The sequence below is a fragment of the Aulonocara sp. 'chitande type north' Nkhata Bay genome, linkage group LG23 (genome assembly GCF_057382095.1).
Source record: "Aulonocara sp. 'chitande type north' Nkhata Bay isolate Kocher_YH1m ecotype deep benthic linkage group LG23, A_spYH_male_GT1.1, whole genome shotgun sequence".
In the NCBI taxonomy this organism is placed as follows: Eukaryota; Metazoa; Chordata; class Actinopteri; order Cichliformes; family Cichlidae; genus Aulonocara; species Aulonocara sp. 'chitande type north' Nkhata Bay.
In genome coordinates, this window is record NC_141365.1 from 19,522,115 (window position 1) to 19,545,274 (window position 23,160).

At 41.0% G+C, this 23,160-nt stretch overlaps 1 protein-coding gene across 1 annotated transcript; it reads right to left on the minus strand.

The window, feature by feature from the left end:
- Positions 1 to 11,138: 11,138 nt before the first annotated feature.
- Positions 11,139 to 17,370, minus strand: dph3 (diphthamide biosynthesis 3). Its single transcript, XM_086284022.1, has 3 exons — positions 17,048 to 17,370; positions 12,925 to 12,999; positions 11,139 to 12,429 (listed from the first exon to the last, which is right to left on the minus strand). The coding sequence occupies exons 1-3, from the start codon at positions 17,153 to 17,155 to the stop codon at positions 12,361 to 12,363; spliced, it is 252 nt and encodes an 83-aa protein (XP_086140148.1). The 5' UTR covers positions 17,156 to 17,370; the 3' UTR covers positions 11,139 to 12,360.
- Positions 17,371 to 23,160: the final 5,790 nt, after the last annotated feature.

Sequence of the window (23,160 nt, forward strand, 5' to 3'; positions counted from 1 at the left end):
AAATTGGCGGGTCATTCCCCTCATCCCCAGACTCTGCTTCCTCCTCGGAAGACGTGTCAGTGGGATTAAGGAGGTCCTCGAAGTATTCCTTCCACCGCCTGACAATTTTCTCAGTCGACGTCAGCAGCGCTCCGCCAGCACTATACACAGTGCAGGTAGAGCACCGCTTTCCCCTCCTGAGACGTCTGACGGTTTGCCAGAATCTCTTCGAGGCAGTCCGAAAGTCTTTTTCCATGGCCTCTCCGAACTCCTCCCACACCCGAGTTTTTGCTTCAGCCACTGCCCGAGCCGCATTCCACTTGGCCTGTCGATACCTGTCGGCTGCCTCCGGAGTCCCACAGGCTAACCAAGCCCGATAGGACTCCTTCTTCAGCCTAGTGGCTCCCTTCACCTCTGGTGTCCACCATTTGGTTCGAGGATTACCACCACGGCAGGCACCAACCACCTTGCGGCCGCAGCTCAATGCAGCAGCTTCGGCAATGGAGACGCTGAACATGGTCCATTCGGACTCAATGTCCCCAGTCTCCCTCGGAATGCTGTTGAAGCTCTGCCGGAGGTGTGCGTTGAAGATCTCGCGGACTGGGGCCTCTGCTAGACGTTCCCAGCACACCCTCACTACGCGTTTAGGTGCACCAGGTCTGTCCAGCGTCTTCCCCCGCCACCTGATCCAACTCACCACCAGGTGGTGATCAGTTGACAGCTCAGCCCCTCTCTTTACCCGAGTGTCCAGAACATATGGTCGCAGGTCTGCTGATACGATTACAAAATCGATCATCGACCTACGGCCTAGAGCGTCCTGGTGCCACGTGCACTTATGGACACTCTTATGTTCGAACAGGGTGTTCGTTATGGCCAAACTGTGATTAGCACAGAAGTCCAATAACAGAGCACCGCTCGGGTTCAGATCAGGGAGGCCGTTCCTCCCAATCACGCCCCTCCAGGTCTCGCTGTCGTTACCCACGTGAGCATTGAAGTCTCCCAGCAGGACAACAGAGTCTCCAGGTGGAGCACCCTCCAGCACCCCCCCCCCCCCCCAGGGACTCTAAGAAGGCTGGGTACTCTGAACTGCCACTCGGCGCATAAGCGCAGATGACAGTCAGGACCCGTTCCCCGACCCTAAGGCGCAGGGAACAAACCCTCTCGTCCACCAGGAAAAACCCCAACGTACCGGCAGCAAGCCGAGGGGATATTAGGATACCCACCCCAGCCCGCCGCCTCTCACCAAGGGCAACTCCAGACTGAGACAGAGTCCAGCCCCTCTCCAGGAGACTGGTTCCAGAGCCCAAGCCATGTGTAGAGGTGAGCCCGACTATATCTAGCCGGTACCTCTCAACCTCACGCACTAACTCAGGCTCCTTCCCCACCAGAGAGGTGACATTCCATGTCCCTATTGCCAGTCTTCGCAGCCGGGGGTCAGTCCGCCAGGGCCTCCGCTCCTGGCCGCCACCCGGCACACAATGCACCCGACCCCTATGGCGCCTCCTGCAGGTGGTGGGCCTGCGGGAGGATGGGCCCATGTCTCCTCTTCGGGCTGTGCCCGGCCGGGCCCCATGGACTAAGGCCCGGCCACCAGACGCTCGCCCTCGGGCACCCTCCCCGGGCCTGGCTCCAGGGCGAGGCCCCGGTAACCCTATCCCGGGCAGGGTAAACTGTTCCCTCGGTTTCCTTTTCATAAGGGTCTTATGAATCGCTCTTTGTCTGGTCCCTCACCCAGGGCCAATTTGCCATGGGAGACCCTACCAGGGGGCAAAAGCCCCCAGACAACATAGCCCCTGGGATCCCTGTGACACACAAACCCCTCCACCACGATAAGGTAGCGATTCAATACCTTATCGTGGTAATAAATACATTAATTCTATTTAATGTATTTATTCATTTATTTATAAAGCACATTTAATAACAAGAGTTGACCAAAGTGCTTTACAACATAATAAATAAACAATAAAATTAACATCAATAAGCAAATAAGAAAATTCGAGAAAAAAAAAAAAGGTAACTCTCATGCAGTATAGAAAGCCAAAGAGAAAAAACATGTTTTAAGATGGGATTTAAAAAGAGTGACAGTTGGGGGCTTTCTAATATGAGAGGTAAATCGTTCCACATTTTCAGTGCCACAACCGCAAATGCCCGATCCCCATCTATGAACCATTCTAGACTTGTGTAAGGTAAGGCGCAAATGATCACTTGATCGAAGAGCTCTAGAGGGCGTATAAAGCTGCAAAAGGTCAAACAAATAGTCTGGTGCTGGCCATTTAGCACTTTGTAAGTCAAAAGTAAGATTTTAATATTAATTCTAAAACGCACTGGAAGCCAATGAAGAGAGGCAAGCACCGGGGTAAGATGTCAGTGTCTCTTCACACGGGTCAAAAGGTGGGCTGCAGTGTTTTGTACAAGTTGGAGCCATGCCAGACTGGACTGACTGACACCAACATATAGCCAATTACAGTAGTCCAGTTGCGAAAGGATGAACACATGGATTGCTCGCTCCAAGTTTTTAAGGGATAAAAACAATCACCTTAGATAGGAGCCTTAGTTTAAAAACAGACTGCTGAACAATTAAACTAACTTGTTTCTTAAATGTGAGTTTGTTATTCAAGAAAACCCCCAGGTTTTTTACATGTGTTTTAACAACAGATGCTAAGTTACATAAATCTAAATCTGGGGCATTAGAGTTATAGCTTGGTCCAGAAATAATTATTTTAGTGTTGTCCTCATTAAAGGTAAGAAAATTTGAGACCATCCAGGTTTTAACTTCGTCGAGGCATTTGAATAATGATTCCATGGGAGTGGAGGTATGGAAGATCGTGAAGGACCTCAGCCATCCCAACAACAGACTGTTCTCTCTGTTGAGGTCAGGAAAGCGATTCCGCTCCCTGAAGACCAACACAGAGAGACTGAGGAGGAGTTTCTTCCCGCAGGCGATACGGTCTCTCAATCACACCACCACACAGTACTGACCCACACATATAGTTCTTACACACACACTGGACATTCTGGACATTGTTTTCACTTCATCACTTAAATCACTTTAAGCATATTTGCACTGCACAAGACATAATGTGGATTGCACAACACTGGTCACTATATTCTTCGTTTCCAGTTAATACTTGTACAGCTGCTGTTATTGTGTATATATTTATTTATTTATATTTCTTCATACATTCTTATATAGTTCTATACTGTGTATTGTGTATTTTGTTGTACAGTTATTTTATTTTCCAACTTTAATTTATATATTTTATCTTATTCTTTCCCAGTTAAATTTACCCTTCATTCTAATTTGTGTTGTACAGTTATTTCATTTTTAACCTTAATTTATATTTTATTCCTTCCTAGTTAAATTTACCCTTTTTAATTTTTCATATTTATTTCCTATCTTATTCATAGCCTTTTCCTTTTTTTTTCTTTTTTTTCCCTTTAGGTTACGAGCAGTTGTCTAAGCATTTCACTGCATATCGTACTGTGTATGACTGTGTACGTGACAAATAAAATTTGAATTTGAATTTTGAGGTGTTTCTATTAAGCCGAAAATAGATCTGGGTGTCGTCAGCATAAGAGTGAAAACAGATGTTATGCTTCTTAAAAATTAGGCCTAAGGGTAGCATATAGATTGAAAAGAGAATTGGGCCTAATACGGAACCCTACGGGACACCACAGGTAAATGAAGCTGTGGAGGAAGTAAAATCATCAAGGCTCACAGAAAAAGTCCTCTCGGAGAGGTAGGACCTAAGCCATTCCAAAAGGGATACCTGTCATGGTCCTGAGTCTGAGGACTCAGTGTTTTGTGTTTCCTTATGCTTTTGTTCATTCCAAATGTGTATTCTGTTGTGATTTTTGCCATTTGTTAGGTTTCTGTTCCTTGCCTGCCTGCTCCCACTTCTCTGTGTTCCCTCTGTCTGTCCATGGTGTTATTGTGTCTGCTCATGAGTCTGCCTGTCAAGTTCAGTGTCCTGTCTGGTTCTCTGTGTCTGTTAAGTTTCCTGTTTTATTCTGAAAGTTCATGTCTCATGTCAGTGTGTTCAGTTTTACCTCTCCCCTGTCTCGTTAGGTCTTATTTCTCCCAGCTGTGTCCCCCTTCTGTCTCTAATTCCTTGATGACTCCCTCAGTGTATTTAAGCCCAGTGTGTCTTTGGGTCAGCGTCGCGTCGTTAACGTCTGTTCACCCTCACTTGCTGCGTGTTTAGGATTTCCAGTCCTCCTGCATCTCTGTTTAGAGTTTTGTTTGCTTTTGTGAGTTTTATTTTATCTTGATGTTCTGCTCCAGCAATAAAGCTGCATTTTCTGTTTAAACCTCGTGTCCTGAGAATCCTGCATTTTGGGTCCACCACTCCTGCCTGCCTGCCACACAGCCGACCATGACAATACCTTTGATACCACATTGCTCCAATAGTCTGATCATAATGCTGTGGTCGATGGTATCAAAGGCTGCACTTAAGTCTAAAAGCAGAAGCACAGCTGACTCACCTGAATCGGTGATTAATAAAATATCATTAAGAATTTTTAGCAGTTTCTGTACTGTGGTAGGATTTGAAGCCCCACTGGAATTTCTCTAGAATATTATGACTATTTAGAAAGGATTGTAACTGCTCAAATACAATTCTTTCCAAAACTTTTGACAGAAACGGAAGCTTGGAAATAGGTCTGAAATGAGCACGAACAGAGGAGTCAAGGTTAGGTTTTTAAAGTTTACTGGCTGTACTACAGCATGTTTGAAACCAGTTGGTACCACTCCAGAGCTAAGACTACTATTAAAAATAGTTACCATTTCGGAGTCGACAACCTTAATAATCTTTTTTAGAAAATGTGTTGGGACTCCATCTGTGGGGCAGGATGATATCTTTATACTATTACAAAGATCTTCCACTTGGTTAAAACATACAGGCTCAAACGGGTCAAAAGCAGTAGAGCAGGTATATGTTGTTAAGACATCGTACAGGGACAGAATAGGCACGGGTCGAAGTATTTCTATCCTATTAATAAAGAACTGCAAGAATCTCTTGCAAGTTTCAGCAGAGCTATACATATGAGAGGCGGGAGAGGTTTTCAGGGCCAAATCAATAATTGAAAAGAGAGTTCGGGGCTTATTAGAGTTGTTCTCAATAGTGTTTGCGAGTTAGATTTTTCAGCTTTCACAATGTCCTGATATCTATATAGACTCTCTCTCAGCAGTAGAAAATAAACGTAACCTGTCTTTTTCCCCTTTTCGTTCAGCCTTCCTGCACTGTCATCTAGCTGATCGGGTTGTCTCGTTTATCTGCGGGTCAGATTTAGTTGTTGGTCGCGCTAGTTTAAACGGGGCAATCTCATCAAGACTAGCCTTGCATTTACTAATAAAGTTAGATTCGATCTGCTCGGTGTCGTCGCCAAGGGAAGAACCCGACCATTTTTGAAAGGCAATGGAGAACTGTTCTAAAGCCGATAGTTTAAAAACACTATAACAGCGTGTTTGGGATTGATTTAAAATGGCAGTGGGATAAAAGTATGTTAAGCACAATGGTCAGAGAAAATCGCATCACATATTTCCAAATTAGAAATTGGTAATCCAGAAGACAAGGTCCAACGTATGGCCCTGTACATGTGTTGGATCCAATACATGCTGGGTGAGACTGAAAGAGTCTATCACATTTAAAAAGTCTTTAGCCCCTACGATTCAGATTTGATCATAATTTAGGATGAGGTTTAGGTTTTGAATTAGTTGTCTTCTTTCTTTCTAATACTGACAGTGTAATATAACATGCTCTACTGTCTCATCATCCCCACAGTGCTCACATTTCTCATTACAGTATTTCCCTTAAAATGAACTGTGTGCTGTTTAGACCAGTGTGCCCAAATCTGAGCCATAAAATGATTGTTTCTTCTCTTTTCTTCCTCCTGTCTCCTTCTCATTTCTCCAGTTTTCCTTTGGATTTTATAAAACCATTGCCTTTTTCATTACACCCTTTTTCTATATAGTACATCAGTCTTTCATTAATTATTTTCTCCATTATTTTGCATACATTGGAAGTTAGACCAATTGGTCTATAATGTTCTGGTTTTGTATCATCTTTGCCTGGCTTCCATATCGGTAGTATTATTGCTTCTTTCAAGCTTTGTGGTAATTTCCTATCTTCCCAAACTTTATTGTAAAGCTCCAATAATATGACTTTAAATGACTCACTAAGATCACTCATAATTATATAACCGATGTCATCTTTCCCTGGTGTTGATTTCTGAAGTCTCGATTTAACTCTGATTTTGAAAAAGGTGCATTTAGTAAATCATTTACTGTACATCAGCGGTCCCCAACCTTTTTTGTGCCACGGACCGGTTTATGCCCGACAATATTTTCATGGACCGGCCTTTAAGGTGTCGCGGATAAATACAACAAAATAAAACTAGTACCGGTACCGAAAAAAAGAAAATTTATTCATAACACAAGTGAAAAGACCAAGGAAAACCGATAAAAACGATAACAAAATAACGCTGAAAACCGATAAAAAACCCTGAAAACTATACATTTTACACCTGAGCCTCAACTCTCGCGGCCCGGTACCAAACGACTCACGGACCGGTACCGGTCCGAGGCCCGGGGGTTGGGGACCGCTGATTTACATCCTCTTCATGTTCTAATAACTCTCTATTCTCTGACACTATCCTTTCTTTTTCATTCTACATAAATATTATCTGAACTATGTCTTTTAACGAAAGTTTTAGCCGTCACATCTGCTTTTTCTTCATCTTTTACTGCTGTAACTTCACCATCACCTAAGACTGGATACCCATATTCTGTTTTAATCCCACCCATTCTTCTTATCATTGTCCATACTTGTCCTGTAAAATATCACAACATAGTGAAATTTAAATGATCAACTTCCGTATTCCAATTAATTTCATCCAATTCCTGGTTTGTAAGAAGCCTAAATGCTTCCCAATCTTCACTACCGAAACACCATTTCTGAAAACCACCTGCGTCAGACTTTTCAATACCCACATTTTTTCAGTTATTATATGATAGTGGTCAATTCCTAGTGTTTTATCTTTAACTACCTGCCAGATTGTGTGATCAGTTACTGATTTCATACCTGTTTTCATGTTAACTCTTGTATCCCTTCCAACCTCCTTCTAAACGTCAGTAAGACAAAGGAGCTGATAGTGGACTTCAGCACTAAGCAGGAGAGGAACTACCAGACCCCCGTCATCAACGAGTGCCCAGTGGAGAGAGTGGACAGCTTCAAATACCTCGGAGTTCACATCACGCAGGACCTGTCATGGTCCTGTCACATCAACACCGTGGTGAAAAAGGCCCGACAGCGTCTCTACCACCTCAGACGCTTGAGAGACTTCCAACTGCCCTCCAAGGTGCTCAGGAACTTTTACTCGTGCACCATAGAGAGCATCCTGGCGGGAAACATCTTAACCTGGTTCGGGAACAGCACCATGCAGGACAGACGAGCTCTACAGAGGGTTGTGCGGTCAGCTGAGCGCACCATCCGCTCCGAGCTCCCTGACCTGCACTCAATCTACAGCAGGCGGTGCTGGACCAAGGCCAGGAAGATCGTGAAGGACCTCAGCCATCCCAACAACAGACTGTTCTCTCTGTTGAGGTCAGGAAAGCGATTCCGCTCCCTGAAGACCAACACAGAGAGACTGAGGAGGAGCTTCTTCCCGCAGGCGATACGGTCTCTCAATCACACCACCACACAGTACTGACCCACACATACAGTTCTTACACACACACTGGACTTTCTGGACTTTGGTTTTGCACAACACTGGTCACTATATTCTTCATTTCCGGTTAATACTTGTACAGCTGCTGTTATTGTGTATATATTTATTTATATTTAGATTTCTTCATACATTCTTATATAGTTCTATATTGTGTATTGTGTATTTTGTTGTACAGTTATTTTATTTTCAACTTTAATTTATATATTTATCTTTATCTTATTCTTCCCAGTTAAATTTACCCTTCATTCTAATTTGTGTTGTACAGTTATTTCATTTTTAACCTTAATTTATATTTTATTCCTTCCTAGTTAAATTTACCCTTTTTAATTTTTCATATTTATTTCCTATCTTATTCATAGCCTTTTCCTTTTTTGTTCTCTTTAGGTCACGAGCAGTTGTCCAAGCATTTCACTACATATCGTACTGTGTATGACTGTGTACGTGACAAATAAAATTTGAATTTGAATTTTGAATTTGAACATTTAAACAAATAAAATTTCCATTGTCCATTAATTTTTGAATTACTGTTTCATTGTGGTCATTATTAGTACCCCATAACGAACTGTGTGCATTAAAACCGCCACACCAACATGCTTTTCTATTTAAATGGATATCAAGGTTCTCCATTCATTCAGGTGAAAGCCTTTTGCATGGGTTTTAAAAATGTACAATTTTGATGCTGTTCTTATTCCAAACTTCAACAACTATATATTCTGTTTTCCTTTTGCTATAAAAAAAAAAGTTTCACAACCTCCTCCATGAACCTCACTTCTGCCTCTGTGTTCACCACTATATCCTCTGATTACAAAATCTAAAGTCGGTTTTAGCCAAGTTTCCTGAATACAGATTATGTCTGGTTTCTTATTTAGAGTCTTATAAGTCATTTAGCCTCATCTTCACTCAATTATTTACATCATCTCCAAGATCCAACTGTGACACATTATCATTTTAAAGATATAAATAAAAGTTTCTAAAAGTCATCCACCGTCAACCAGCCCCTTTCTTTACCGTGAAAAGGTACATAAACCAGTACTGGAAATTTTTTTAGGACGATCACACTCTCAAAAGCAAAAAAGTAGGTTGACTTATAATAGTTAAAATAAACTATGCATTCTGTCAGAGAAAAAACTTTATTTGCAAAAAATAAAATATCAGAACAATGTAGGCATGTTTCCTGTTAGAAAAAGTAAATACATCAAACTGTCTGAGCCTCTTGCGTTTAATACAGTAACTCCAAAAATAATTGCTAGCGTTTGACATCCCATACTCCTCAGCAGATATGGCGTCAGGATTCCCATGCCGGACAGACCACAGTAATTCAGACTGGGCCTTAAATTACTGATTTCATTTTTTTTAATACTATCGCTTCTATTTCTTAGAAGCAAGGACAGAACATGTATAAAAGAAAATACCCAGTGTCTCGCTGTTATCGTTGCTGTGGATTGTGAAGACCAGTATAGGCTATCCATTTAAACATGGAGATTCAAAGTGCACTTAAACAAATGTTGGCCTACTCTTTTATGATTTTAGACAAGAGAGAAACAGGCTGCTGGGTGAGCTACGCTGACTCATATCAGCAGACAGAGTATAGCCTTGTGCTGTAAAAACACGTCAATAAAAAATAAAATGGGCAGAAAAGTTCAGCTCTAAATCCTGTCCCTTATTTCTTTTTGTTACTTTCAACAGAAAATATTATTTGCTGTATTAAATGATTTCATGCTCACTCTAACCTGTGTGAGCTGGTATTGGCATTTCATGTAGCCAGAAACTTCCAAGAAAACTTTGGAGACAAGAATAAAAATGTGAAATAACCTGCATCCATTTTTACAGGTGACCTATTTGTTAACAACTCTCACTACAGATTAGAGTGCCGATGGAGATAGCTGTGAGATTATCTCAGAAACCTCGATGCAATTCCAACACAAACGTTTGAGTGTCTCACACACTCGTTTTGAGCATCACAACCTTCAGAGAACTTCACTGAATGCTGGGTTATGTAAATAAAACAGAGCACTTAGATGTATTAGGAGCAGCTAGAGCTGGGCGATAGAACGATAACGATATGTATCGCGATATAACTTTTACTCGATAGAGAAATTAAGCTATCGCGATAGACCTCGCCGCTCTTGTCCTCTTAAAAAAAAAAAAAAAAAGGTCAGCCAATCCAAATTAAGCAGCGCAGAGCCGAACCAATCACAGCCGCAGCGTCACGTCGCGTGACTTGTTACGTACAGCACAAGTGCCAAGCCGCACGTGTGTTTGTTTGGGAAACAGCCAGCGGGTAATGGAGCCAGCGCATAATGGAGGAAATGAGTGTGCCGACTAGAAAAATCAACCGAGCGCGACCGAAGAGAAAACAGATGATGGTTCCAATGCCGGAGAGATTGTCGAACGGAAGAGCCATAGAAGTTCCGTAGTGTGAAGGTATTTCGGCTATTTCAAGTCTGACAAAAACAGAGTAGCGTGCACTGTAAATTGTGCCGAAAGCAAGTCTGGAAATACAATAAACTGGTGCATGCGTCACACTGTGCGCCACGTTATTGTTTCGGTGAAATGAATTTCTACAATACTGTTACTGTTAATTCTACTCTCTGCAGTGTTTAGATGCTTACATATACACACAGTTACTGTCCCTCCACACATACGACTCGGTTCTGCTTCTATGCCCCAGCTTTGTTTACTTTTTCCCACCGAGGCTTCTAGACTTCTGATTGGCCAACATTTCTGCACGGTTAGGAATCTAGCGCCACCTGCTGCTTTGGCATGTTCATAGCAGCGTTTTCCTTCATTTCTGCCTTTATGTGTGGACGGGATTATTTTTTAAAACGAAAACGGAAAATCTCCGTTTTCAAAAATACCCGTGTACGTGTGGACGTAGCCTCAGTCTCTGACTGGAAGCGCTAATTCGTCATTCGGCTTTTGTCAGACTAAAGTAACTGTTAAAACTGTTTGAAAAGCTCAGCTATACAACAAGGAGAGATTGAGAATTTCCTTTTAGTTCTCAGTTTATTTGATATTGACAAAAGTTAGTCAGTTTTGTCTGTTCTTCTGTAAAACAAACTAAGATTTATTTTTAGAATTAATATTTTGTTTCTAAGTGGAATTGACAATTTAGTCTGTTTCGTTTGTTCTATTTTGAAACTTAAACGCTTTAGCGGCTGCCTTTTGTGTAGTTTGCAATATTTGCCTTTATTTATCTGAAAAAGTCTCATGTTCCTTAAGTACATCTACCCTGTTGAACTTATTATGGGAAATAAATATTTAAATAAAAACAAGCTGCTGATTATTTCACATTTTACTTGTGAGCAACGGCACATTTAAATCTTACAAATATAGTTATTTGGCTTATATCGTGATAGATATCGTTATCGCCTGAAATGAAAAAAACATATCGTGATATGAAAAAATCTCATATCGCCCAGCTCTAGGAGCAGCTGGTTGTTAGGGATCCTCTGCTCATGTTAGGGAGAGAGAGCGCTTAGGTGTTGCTGCCCTCTGCTGGATTGTGTATTGTATTCAACTATCTAAAAGCATTTTGATTGTAAAGGGTGTGAAGAGTAAAAACGGTGTCTACTGATGCTGAAACAGCTTCCTGCTATGAAAAGAGCAATTCAGTCTCCAGACGAGAAGATGTTTGACTCTCTGATCATGCAGTCACACTTTCCACCACGATCTTTACTAACCAGTCACCTCAATCATTAACCGACAATCACCAAGCTTACTGAAATCAAATTAAATTGATGAAATCAATAACTGAAATATCAATATAATTAATATTAATTTACTTTTATATTGTCTTTAAAAAAAAAAAAGTCAGACCATCCTATCACAGATGTAATAAGAAAAGAATTTTCATGATCATTAAAAAATCTGGAGTTTGAAAATTTGAATGTTGCTTTGAATCAAACTCTCACCTAACGAAGGGGGGAGGGGCTTTATGGAAGACGCACACATGCTTTTTCTCTGAAAGTTTTCAGAGATATCGACTGCAGAGTGAAACTTTTATTGTGCTAACAAAGACTTTTTAATTCTGTGTTCAAAGGTCATATTATCCACAAACAAACAAAAAGTTTAAGTAAAAACTTATCCCACGGAGATGCCATGGAGCCAATCAGCACACGTCAGCTGATCGATTGAAACATTACTGATTCAGTAATTGTGTCATCACACAGTTTGTCCTATAGAGGGTGTCTGGGTTCTCTGTATGTGGAGGTTTTATATAAATATATATTAAAATATCTCAAAACTACAAAATAAAAGCTCTAAAGAAACCTGCCAGTCCTAAAATGAAGCTTCCTTCGTTCTCCTGAGCTTTAAAGTGAAAGACTGAATGTGCATTAAGAGTGGCGAGGTTGAGGCAGGAACCAACGCTTTGTTTTTTTTAAAGCGCAACCTTCATCTGTTCACAGCAAATGGCTCGGCTCCACGCTCATCCTCCCACATAATCTGCAGGAAGTCCATCAAACACATGAACGCCGCAACCTTGCGTCTTCAAAAAAATTTCATCTGGATCAAGTGTGATTTCATTCAAGATACATCTGGAGGAAATACAGGAGGCAGTGAAAGTCTGCCGTTTCCCAGCACCACCTGGACACAGCGTCGAGACGGGAAATGGTTAAACTGGGGTCTCTGTGAGGTCAAAGGTGAGAGGGTTCAGGATTGAACGACCTCCAGTTTGGCATGTGATGGCGCTTCAATGATTTCTCCAACCTGGAAAAGATCCTGAAACACACACATACAAAAAAGCCTGTCATTCATTGACAGGTAGTGACGCCCCGTACTATCCATCTGTCTTAAATTTAAAGTTGTACTTTTTAAAAAAAAAATCAATAATTTACATGAACAATTCACCAATGATTTGCAGAATAAAAGCATGATGGTTTAATGTCCCCAACACAAAAAAGTAATGTAAAAGTACTTTTCAGAGGTTTTTGTGATGCTGTTGCATCTTTTCTTTTCTATCATGTTTTTTTTATTTGAAAGTTTTAACTGATCGATATAAAACTGTCCTGATCAAATAATGAGAAATTCTGGTGTTATCACAGGAAACATTTTAGATCAAATAAACACTGAAGGTACTTTAAATAATAAAACAAAGTGATTTCCAGCTTCTCTAAAGTGAGAATTTGCTGCTTTTCGTCACTTTACAAGAAACTTTTTAAATAACTGATCGTTGAGCCCTTTATGGATGAACTGATAAGAGGAAGTCACAGATACCTTATCGTAGATGACTTTAACGATGAGCGAGCAGCTTGGACATGTCGCCACCTCCTCCCCGTTCTCCAGGTCCTCCTTCAAAATAAAAACAAATAAAATCTTCAGGTTTCTGTCAAGGTTTGAATGTTTTTGTGGTTTATTCCTCTCTCTTCCCCAATCAGTCCACGAGTGACATGTTTAGCCGCATGTTGTCCTTAAATTGCTATCGGAGTGGTGTCCAAAAAACAATGTGGGCTTCATAGATAACTGGGAAACTCTCTGAAGGAAACCTGGTCTTGTTAGGAGAGATGACATCCATCCCACTTTGGATGGAGAAGCTGTCATTTTGAGAATTCTGGCCAAATGTATTAATGTATTAATAAAAAGTTGCAGTCTGCAGCTTCTCTCCTCCTGTTACCTCCAAAAAACCCCATCTCAATAGAGACTGTGTCAGCTCCCAAACAAATGAAAAACAAACAAGAAACCAGCAACAAACACCTTAAACATAAAAAAAAAATCAGAAAGAAGGAACAGTACAGTATCCACATCTGAACCAAAGAGTAAAACAGTGAAATGTGGATTATTAAATATTAGGTCTCTCTCCTCCAAGTCTCTGTTAGTACATGACTTAATAATTGATCAACAAATCGATTTACTCTGCCTTACAGAAACCTGGTTGTAGCAGGATGATTATGTTAGTTTAAATGAATCAACACCCCCGAGTCATTCTAACTACCAGAAACCTCGAAGCACAGGCCGAGGGGGCGGTGTGGCAGCAATTTTTCACACCAGCCTATTAATCAACGAAAGACCAAGACAGACTTAATTCATTTGAAAGCCTGATGCTTAACATTGTCCACCCCAGCTGTGAAACTCAGAAACCAGTCTTACTTGTTATCATATATCGTCCACCTGGGCCTTACACAGAGTTTCTGTCTGATTTCTCAGACTTTTTATCTGATTTAGTTCTGAGCTCAGATAAAATAATTATTGTGGGTGATTTTAACATCCATGTAGATGCTAAGAATGACAGCCTCAACATGGCATTTAATCTGTTATTAGACTCAATTGGCTTCTCTCAAAATGTAAAAGAACCCACCCACCACTTTAATCACACTCTAGACCTTGTTTTAACATATGGCATAGAAACTGAACATTTAACAGTGTTTCCTGAAAACCCTCTCCTGTCTGATCATTTCCTGATTACATTTACAATAATTGATTAAACAGCAGTGGAGAGTAGACTTTATCACAGTAGATGTCTTTCTGAAAGCGCTGTAACTAAGTTTAAGAATATAATCCACCCACTGTTATCATCTTCAATGCCCTGTACCAGCACAGAGCAGAGCAGCTATCTGAATGCTACTCCAACAGAGCTCGAAGTGGCAAGACATTTCACCCGTTGCCTACTGGTGGTGGTCAGAGGGCCCGGTGGCGCCAGTATCCGGCAGCCTCGCCTCTGTCAGTGCACCCCAGGGTGGCTGTGGCTACAATGTAGCTTACCATCACCAGTGTGTGAATGTGTGTGTGAATGGGTGGATGACAGGTTGTGTAAAGTGCTTTGGGGTCCTTAGGGACTAGAAAAGTGCTATACAAATACAGGCCATTGTTAATAATTTTACCTCCTCACTATGTACGACTCCGGATACTGTAGCTACTGTGAATCATAAGGCCTCAAACCCGAAGTACTTGACTCTGTGGTATAACTCTCAAACACGTAGCCTAAAGCAGATAACTCATAGGCTGGAAAGGAAATGGCATGTCACAATTTTAAAAGATCATCATTTAGCCTTTATAAAGCCTGTTGCTTTATAAGAAAGCCCTCCGCAAAGCCAGAACATCTTACTATTCATCACTGATTGAAGAAAATAAGAACAACCCTAGGTTTCTCTTCAGCACTGTAGCCAGGCTGATCTGAAATCTGTGCACCTGTCACATAAAAGAAATCATCAAGATTGTACGGTCACTCTTCTCCATCTACGACATGTTGCCATTCGTTTTCTGTCGCTTTTCTGGGGCTGGGTCATGGGGGCAGCAGGCCTCTCTCAGCTATCTCCAGTAGTTCTGGGTTCTCCCAGTAGGTCGTGATCTTAACACCTCAGCTGCCTCCTTTTAATGTGCAGGAGTAACATCTTTACCTGACACCCTCAAACTGACCTTCTCACCCCATCTCTGAGGGAAAGGCCAGCCACCCTTTGGAGAAAACGCATTACCTGATCAAACAATTGCAGGATTAAAAGTACCACAGGCCACCCAACACAAATGCTGCCTGTAAGAATAAACTCTCCCCTGAGAGCACCGCAGCAAAGCCGCAAGGTCTGAGGAATTGAACAGAGTTCAGAGAGACAAAGTGTAGGGACAGTGTAAAAACTGCAAGACCTGACTGCAGTCGCAAGTTTGGGATGCTTCGTGAATTACAAAGAAAGAACTCGTCATGAAGTCGGACTTTCCTGGATGAACCTTTGGATGGTGCTGAGCAGGCAAACACTATCAAAACTGATAAAGTCTGAGTTTCTTCTTGCTTATTCTGAGTATCTGTTTCAGTTTTAGAGTGTTCAGGTATGCCAGATGCATCCATACATGCATTTCTTCCAAACTATGTTTCTTTGTTTTAATGTTTCAAAAAGAAAAGAAAAAGAAGATCATCTCCATCAGTATATGACATATCACTAAAAACACCCAAACTCCATTAGAAAAAGTCTAAATTTCCCTCCTGTACACCCGTGTATTCTACCTGCAAAGAAATTAAATATCCTTCAAATGTCAGATCTCAACACAGAAGAGCCAACTCTTAGTCACTGAAGGCAGAGACCCACAAATAAGCTGCAACTCACTGCAGTTTTAGGATTTCTTCAGCCTGCTAACATGAAGGAAGTCTTGATATGGTGAACTGTCATCTTGTTCCTGAATTTAAGGCAAGGCAAGGCAAGGCAAGTTTATTTGTATAGCACAATTCAACAACAAGGTGATTCAAAGTGCTTTACAGAGACATTAGAAACAAGAACAAATAAAAAGCATGATTTAAAATTGATTAAAACAAGAATATAAACTAACTAACTAATTAACAAACAAACAAACAAACAAACAAAACAGTATATAAAATCAAAACAGATAAAATCAGAACAGTAGATAAAATCAGTAGTTAAATGTAAGTTTTGAAATTTAAGCTTAAAGTGTGGATTTGGTGCTTTATTCAAATGCAGCTGAGAACAGGTGAGTCTTCAACCTGGATTTAAATAAACTGAGTGTTTCAGCTGATCTGAGGCTTTCTGGGAGTTTGTTCCAGATATAAGGAGCATAAAAGCTGAATGCAGCTTCTCCGTGTCTGGTTCTGACTCTGGGAACTGATAAAAGACCGGATCCAGATGACCTGAGGGATCTGGAAGGTTCTTACTGGGTCAGGAGGTCATTGATGTATTTTGGTCCTAAACCATTCAGAGCTTTATAGGCCAGCATCAGAACTTTAAAGTCTATCCTCTGACGAATTTAAGAGAGCTAAAGTTCACTTCAGCTACAAGTTTCTACTATTTCAGAAAAAAAAAACTACTTAAAATACCGTCTTTTCTACCTTAAACCATGTAAAACAAAGTTTCATGATGTCACAAGAAATGACTGATAATTACTCAGTAGGCTTTGATTTGTTTGAACGTTTTTACTCTCTTAAATTTGAAGACTTTTAAATGGAGTTTGGTTCCGTTCACTGACGTAGTTTCACTGCTGAGAATAAAGTATGGTGCTGGTTTATTATTTTCTATTCTTGTGTTTTTCTTAATTTTTGCTGCTCTTAACTTTGTACTGTCCACTTTTTTGTCGTGACCAAACACATTTCCCACGTGTGGGACTAATAAAAGTTTATCTTAACACCAAACCAAACTTCAGTCAAATAATGAGAGATTCTACGTCCCACCTCTGTGGCAAATCCGAAAGGAAGGTTGAAATACTTCTTTAAAAAAAAAAAACGGACATATATCAACGTGCCATCAATAAATCCCTGCCGAATCCAGAAGAAGACTGTATCGATGATGAAGGGAGTGGGAAACTCTGTTATGTCCTCCGTGTAAATCACCCACTATATGAAGATGTAAAAACAGGAGATTTCAAACTGAAGTTTGGTTTGTAGCTGTTAGCCGTGAGCTGAACTTACTTTGGTGATGGCGAAGCGGTCTCCGCAGGGACACGGGAAGTAATACGTCTCCGTATCCTCGTCGTATTCAAAGTCCTCGATCTCCACTTCGTCGTGAAACACCGACATTTTCCCCTAAACACACGCAAAGTCCACACAGAACAGCACCAGATCCGCACCGGCAAAGCGTGCCTGCAGCGCGGTGTGATGACGTACACAACCTCTGACTCAACGCTGACGCAACTATCAAAACAATAACACAAACGTGGTCAATGTAAAATAAGGAAAAGTGAAAAATAAGAGCAGTAAAAGAACAATAGAATAAGTTATAGTGACAATATTGAGTTTTAAAGAGCTAGAAAATTTTTTGTGTTTTTGCCATTTTTAACTACGACTGTAGATTGTAGTTCCCACTTATGTCCACTATAAGGAGCCAATTTATCAGAAAACCCAGCTCATATAATTTCAACCGTTGTACCTTTATATTCATAATAAATACTAAATAAATACACATGTAAAGGATTAATAGATACAAGTCAACCACACATTTAATAATAATAATAACAATAATAACAACAATAGCAATGATAATAATAATAATAATAAGAAGAAGAAGAAGAAGAAGAAGAAAACAAAGACATTTAGATGATGTTGAGGATCAGTTTTAAAGGGCAAATTCTCGAAACCTTTAGACTGTTTTTCAGTGGCATTTGCTGTTTTATGTGCTGGTGAGGCTCACCATTCAAAAATGTTTAAATTTGAGCCCAACAGAAACTCTGCTGACATGATTTCAGTGTGATTTAAGACCAAGGCTGAGATTGTCGAGGCTAGGCTGTATGGCGGGTCCAAACTCAGTTTTCATTGATGGTAATTCGCAACAAACAAAGAAAAACGCACACGGAGCAGAGCAGGAGAAAAACAAACACACAACCTGAAAATCAACAGAACAATGAGCAGCGTGACAGTGATGATGGATTGAAATGACCTGAAGATGATTTCATGAAAATGTTTTCATACTTTCTGGTGACACGGCTCGAGGTAGCAACACTGTCGACAAAAATAATTTCAATAAAGATTTCTTTATTAAAAAATGAAAATAAAAGCCAACAAATACAAATGAAACCTCTCATATCATCACTGAAATCTTCTAACTGTTGCAAAATTAAATACAAAGGAAGATATTTTATATGTTTGGATCAGTGAAAAGTTATTAAAATGACATTTTCCCCCAAAGGCCTCAGAATCACCTTTGATTACAACGAAGGCCCAGCCCACAGCCTGACGGTCACAGGAAGCTCTCACTTCCTCCAATCACAAACAAGCTGAGTCCTGAAACTTTCTCTGCACATGCTCAGTAGAGGTGTGGCAGCCACCAGATCCACCTATTGTATCAATTTGAAAATCCTAGGTGACATATTTCTCAAGTTGTAATGTTCACAAACTTGCCTGCCGGCCAACCCAGTGGGATGATGACAATACAAGTACCTCGGGCTGTGGGTGGACAATAAACTGGACTGGTCATGCAACACAGAGCACCTGTATAAAAAAGCACAAAGCCGACTGTACTTCCTCAGGAGGCTGAGGTCTTTTAACATCTGCAGGAAGCTCCTGAGGATGTTTTACCAGTCAGTGGTTGCTGGAGTACTTTTCTATGCTGTTGTGTGCTGGGGGAGCAGCACAGCAAAGAAGGACTCATCCAGGCTGGAGAAACTGATCAGGAGGGCTAGCTCTGTGGTCGGCATGAAGCTGGACACTCTGGTGACAGTGGCAGAGAAAAGGACATTAAAGAAACTGATGGACATTATGGACAATGCCAGGCATCCTCTGCACACGGCCATAAACAATCAGAAGAGTCTGTTCAGTGACAGGTTGCTTCTCCCCAAGACAAGAACTAACAGACTTAAAAACTCCTTTGTCCCACACGCCATCAAACTGTTTAACTCCTCTCTGGAGGGGAGAGGGAGGGGAAACAGGAGGACAAAGGAGGGGGGAACAACTAAGCTGTAGTGCCTCTTCACCTCACTGTGCAATACCTTTTGTGCAATACTTTTGTAAATAGTCAACAGTGCAATAGACCTCAATACTTGAAATGTGCAATTCACTTGTATTTTTATTTTTTATTCCTATTTATTCTATTTATCCCCTTCGTATATTTTATTTATATTGTCTCTGTATTTATATATGTGTGTGTGTGTGTGTGTGTGTGTGTGTGTGCGTGTGTGTGTGTGTGTGTGTGTGTGTGTGTGTGTGTGTATATATATATAATATTCTGTAACTCTGTAACTTCTGTCGGTGCTGTGCTTTTTTGGAAATCGAATTTCCCAGAGGAACCCACCCGAGGGATTAATAAAGTTCTATCTTATCTTATCTTATCTTACCCCATCAGTCATAACAACTATTACGAAATATTGATAGTTATAATAAATGTCAGAAATTGAGAAGCTCAGTTTTTGTTACCCAGAGTGAAAACACACCAAACCCAGCTGTCCATGATGATGAGCAGCTGCAGATCAGGTTTCCTGAGTCGTCACAGTCCAGTTTGTTAAAGGTTTTAAAGATCCTGTTGCTTTGGGAGTCTGTGTGAAAACACCCAGTTCCAGTGCTTCAACAGGAGCCACCGATAAAATAATAATGAACATCAAAGCCGTTCAGAGGTTCATTTAACTGCTGCAGGCATCTTTCCAATGCCAAAGTTTATGGTTTCTTTTTTTTTTATCTGATATTTATTTTATTTTATATTTCCTGTTGGTTGCATTGTCTATTTATTAATGATTTACTTCAGCAGAAGAATGCAGAGTTTTAACTGAGTGCTGCAACCACTGATGTGGTCTTATCAGCAGGACAATAGGATTTTTCTTTTAGTGCCTGGTGGAGCCCACACTTGTCAGGTCTGATACTTACAGTTGTAAAGTGCATTCAAACAGGTTTTATGACCAACTTTAACTTTCATTCTTTGGATGCATGTGGCAACTCCACTAAATTGTGGTAGTTCACAGAAGTAATCTTCAGGGCCTTGATCTCAGCTATCTGGATCAAAATGTTGCACATGTTTAGCTACGAGCTCAAGCACTTAAGAGTGTGGACACTATTACTCCTTTCTGGAACAGGCAAGAATAAGCTGGTACTACTGGTATGTGAATCATGTGGCACTGTTCTCTGTGCTGAGAGCTTTCATACATAGTTAAAGTAGACAGAGAGTCAGAATCTGAGAGTCTGTGATTGACAGGGCAGTGGCAGCCTAAGTAACATTTAGGTTTTCCACAGGAAGGGCTTCTTCCAGAAACTAGGATCAGCAAGCTGTAGTAATGGATGAATGTAAGCAGATGGAAAAACAAACAAACAAAAAATACAAAGCAGGTATGAAATTATTTCACAAAGAGTAATCAACTGAACTAGACTTGTTACCACAGTATCAGTTGTAACAGTTTGGCAACAGGTGAGTGGAGAACTGGCTCTTGTGCTCCAGGAGGTGATGAGTGGATGTGAAACAGATGTGTCCACCTGCCACTTGGCACACGCGAGGAAGACATACCTCCAGGCTAACCCACTAGGAAGTTTGACTGCCATTTAAACTCACATGTACACAAAGAAAGGGAAAGAGGAGGCTATAACTATCACATTCATAGTGGTGTAGAGAGGAGGCTGAACAGTTCTGGAATTTTTTAAGTCCCCCTTTAGCGTCTGGCTAGCAGGTGTAAATAGACCGCAGAGTGCTGGCCTGATGAGTTAACTCTTCTGTGTTGTGCTAACTCATCAGGCCAGGGCTCCACAGTCTATTTACACCTACAGGCCAGTGGACACTGTTTCAATGATGAGGATGTACACATCCTGGACAGGGAGGAACGCTGGTTTGAGCGCGGAGTCAAGGAGATCATTTACGTGAAAAGGGAAAAACCATCTCTGAATCAAGGAGGGGGCCCAACGTTACATCTTTCACCATCTTACAATGCTGTGATTGCAGCCATTCCCCAACTCTCTGTGAATGGTACTCATAGCCACTGATTAATGGCCATTGATCAATGGTCATGACAGTTTGCATATTAATAATTAAGCAACTGACCTCATAGCCCATTTTTCGTCAGCTGTGCTAGTTTCAGTCATTGTGCAAATGTACTGTTTATAAGATTATGGAAACCTGCAGTCAGCTGAGACTGAAGAAGTCACTTGGATGAGTGACAAAACGTTTCTTGCACTGAAAACACCACGTCCAGATGAGCAGAATCAACCTTTTGGAATTTCCTTACCTGGATTATTGAGCATGCTCGATATTACAGAGTTATAATATTATAGAGTAATGATATACCAATACGAAAATTATCCAATAATATTTAATATATCCATCCATCCATTTTTTTCCGCTTATCCAGGGCGGGGTCGCGGGGGCAGCAGCCCAAGCAGAGAAGCCCAGACCTCCCTCTCCCCAGCCACCTCTTCCAGCTTGTCCAGGGGAACACCAAGGCGTTCCCAGGCTTGCCGAGAGTGTCCTGGGTCTGCCCTGGGGCCTCCTCCCGGTGGGACATGCCCGGAAAACCTCACCCAGGAGGCCCCCAGGAAGCATCCTTGTCAGATGCCCGAACCACCTCAACTGGCTCCTTTTGATGTGGAGGAGCAGCGGCTCTATTCTGAGCCCCTCCCGAATGGCCGAACTTCTCACCCTATCTCTAAGGGAGACGCCAGCCACCCTTCGGAGGAAGCCCATTTTCCACTGCTTGCATGCGCAATCTTGTTCTTTCGGTCACTAGCCACAGCTCGTGACCATAGATGAGGGTAGGGACGTAGATCGACCGGTAAATTGAGAGCTTCGCTAGAGTGTAGAGAGCTGAGTGTAAAAAAAAGAAAGAAAATTTAATCTCAGACCAAAAAAGGTTTACTCTGCTGTTCTGCTTTTTCATCTGTGTTAATTTTGGTCTGCTGTATTGTACAACATGATCCAACACATACCGTGGATGCTCTTTATGTTCCTCCAAACTTTGCCAGAACTCCTTTTAGCTCCACTGAACTGCAATCAGGGGCGATTCTAAGATCAGAGCTTTGGGGGTGCTGAGCACCCAGAGAGCTGCCCAGCCAGGCAAGATAAACTTTACTCGTCACGACGAGACTTCTTCCCTGTCTCTGTGAGTCCCTGCATCCTTAAATGTCTCCAGTTGTCCCGAGTTCCGTCTGACTGTCTCCTTGGTGCATTTAAACCCCTGTTCCTCCCTGTCCTCATCGTCTGTTGTCTTCGTTTCCGTTATCAGTCATTAGAATTTTACCATCTCTGTGCAAGTCTGCAAATTTCTTTATTAAATCATAAGATTCTTAAATTCATCAAGTCTCTCTCTACCTGGGTCCTCGTCACAAAACATGACATCATTGTTTTGTACATTTTAACACAGTCCCCATATTTGTGAAAGAAAAGCAAAACACTTTTTTTTAAAGTCTGTAACAAAACCATCAAATTTGATAAAGGTTATTTAAATGCTGCAAAAGAAGAATGGATTGGAATAGAAAAAATACATATCCTAACCTTAATTACTGGGGGAGAATAATGAATGATGATCATAGTGAGTAAGAAGTAAACTGAGTGCATTTTTTGGACAGAGATTCACTTTTAATATGTATGTATAATACAATAGATACATAAAAATACACTCCAAAAATAGAGTCCTTGAAATGTACAAAATATTGATAAAAATAATTATAAAAATGGAGGCAACTTTGCCTATGGTACAATGTATACAATGTATGAAAAGATCTTTACTGCAGATACTACTATGGCTCTGCAGACTTTTTTCTTTTATTTTAATGTCGCCTCACCTTGAGATTGGCAAATCACTTTTGGTGGTCAACTCTCTCAAGCAGTTTAACAGTTTCTGTTTTGCCTGTCACTGTACCCCAGGGAACAGTGACAGGATTAATCTTTGGTCAGTGCTGAGTAAACACTGTTAAAACGGAAAAGTCTGAGTTGGGTTTTTCTTCCTTATTCTGAGTATCTGTTTCCGCTTTAGAGTGTTCAGGTATGCCAAATGCATCGAGACATTTCTTCAAAAATGTGTTTTTCTGTTTAAAAAAAAGGAAAAAGAATATCATCTCTATCAGTATATGAAACATCACTATAAATACAGAAATTGTATTAGAAAAAGTCTACATTTCCC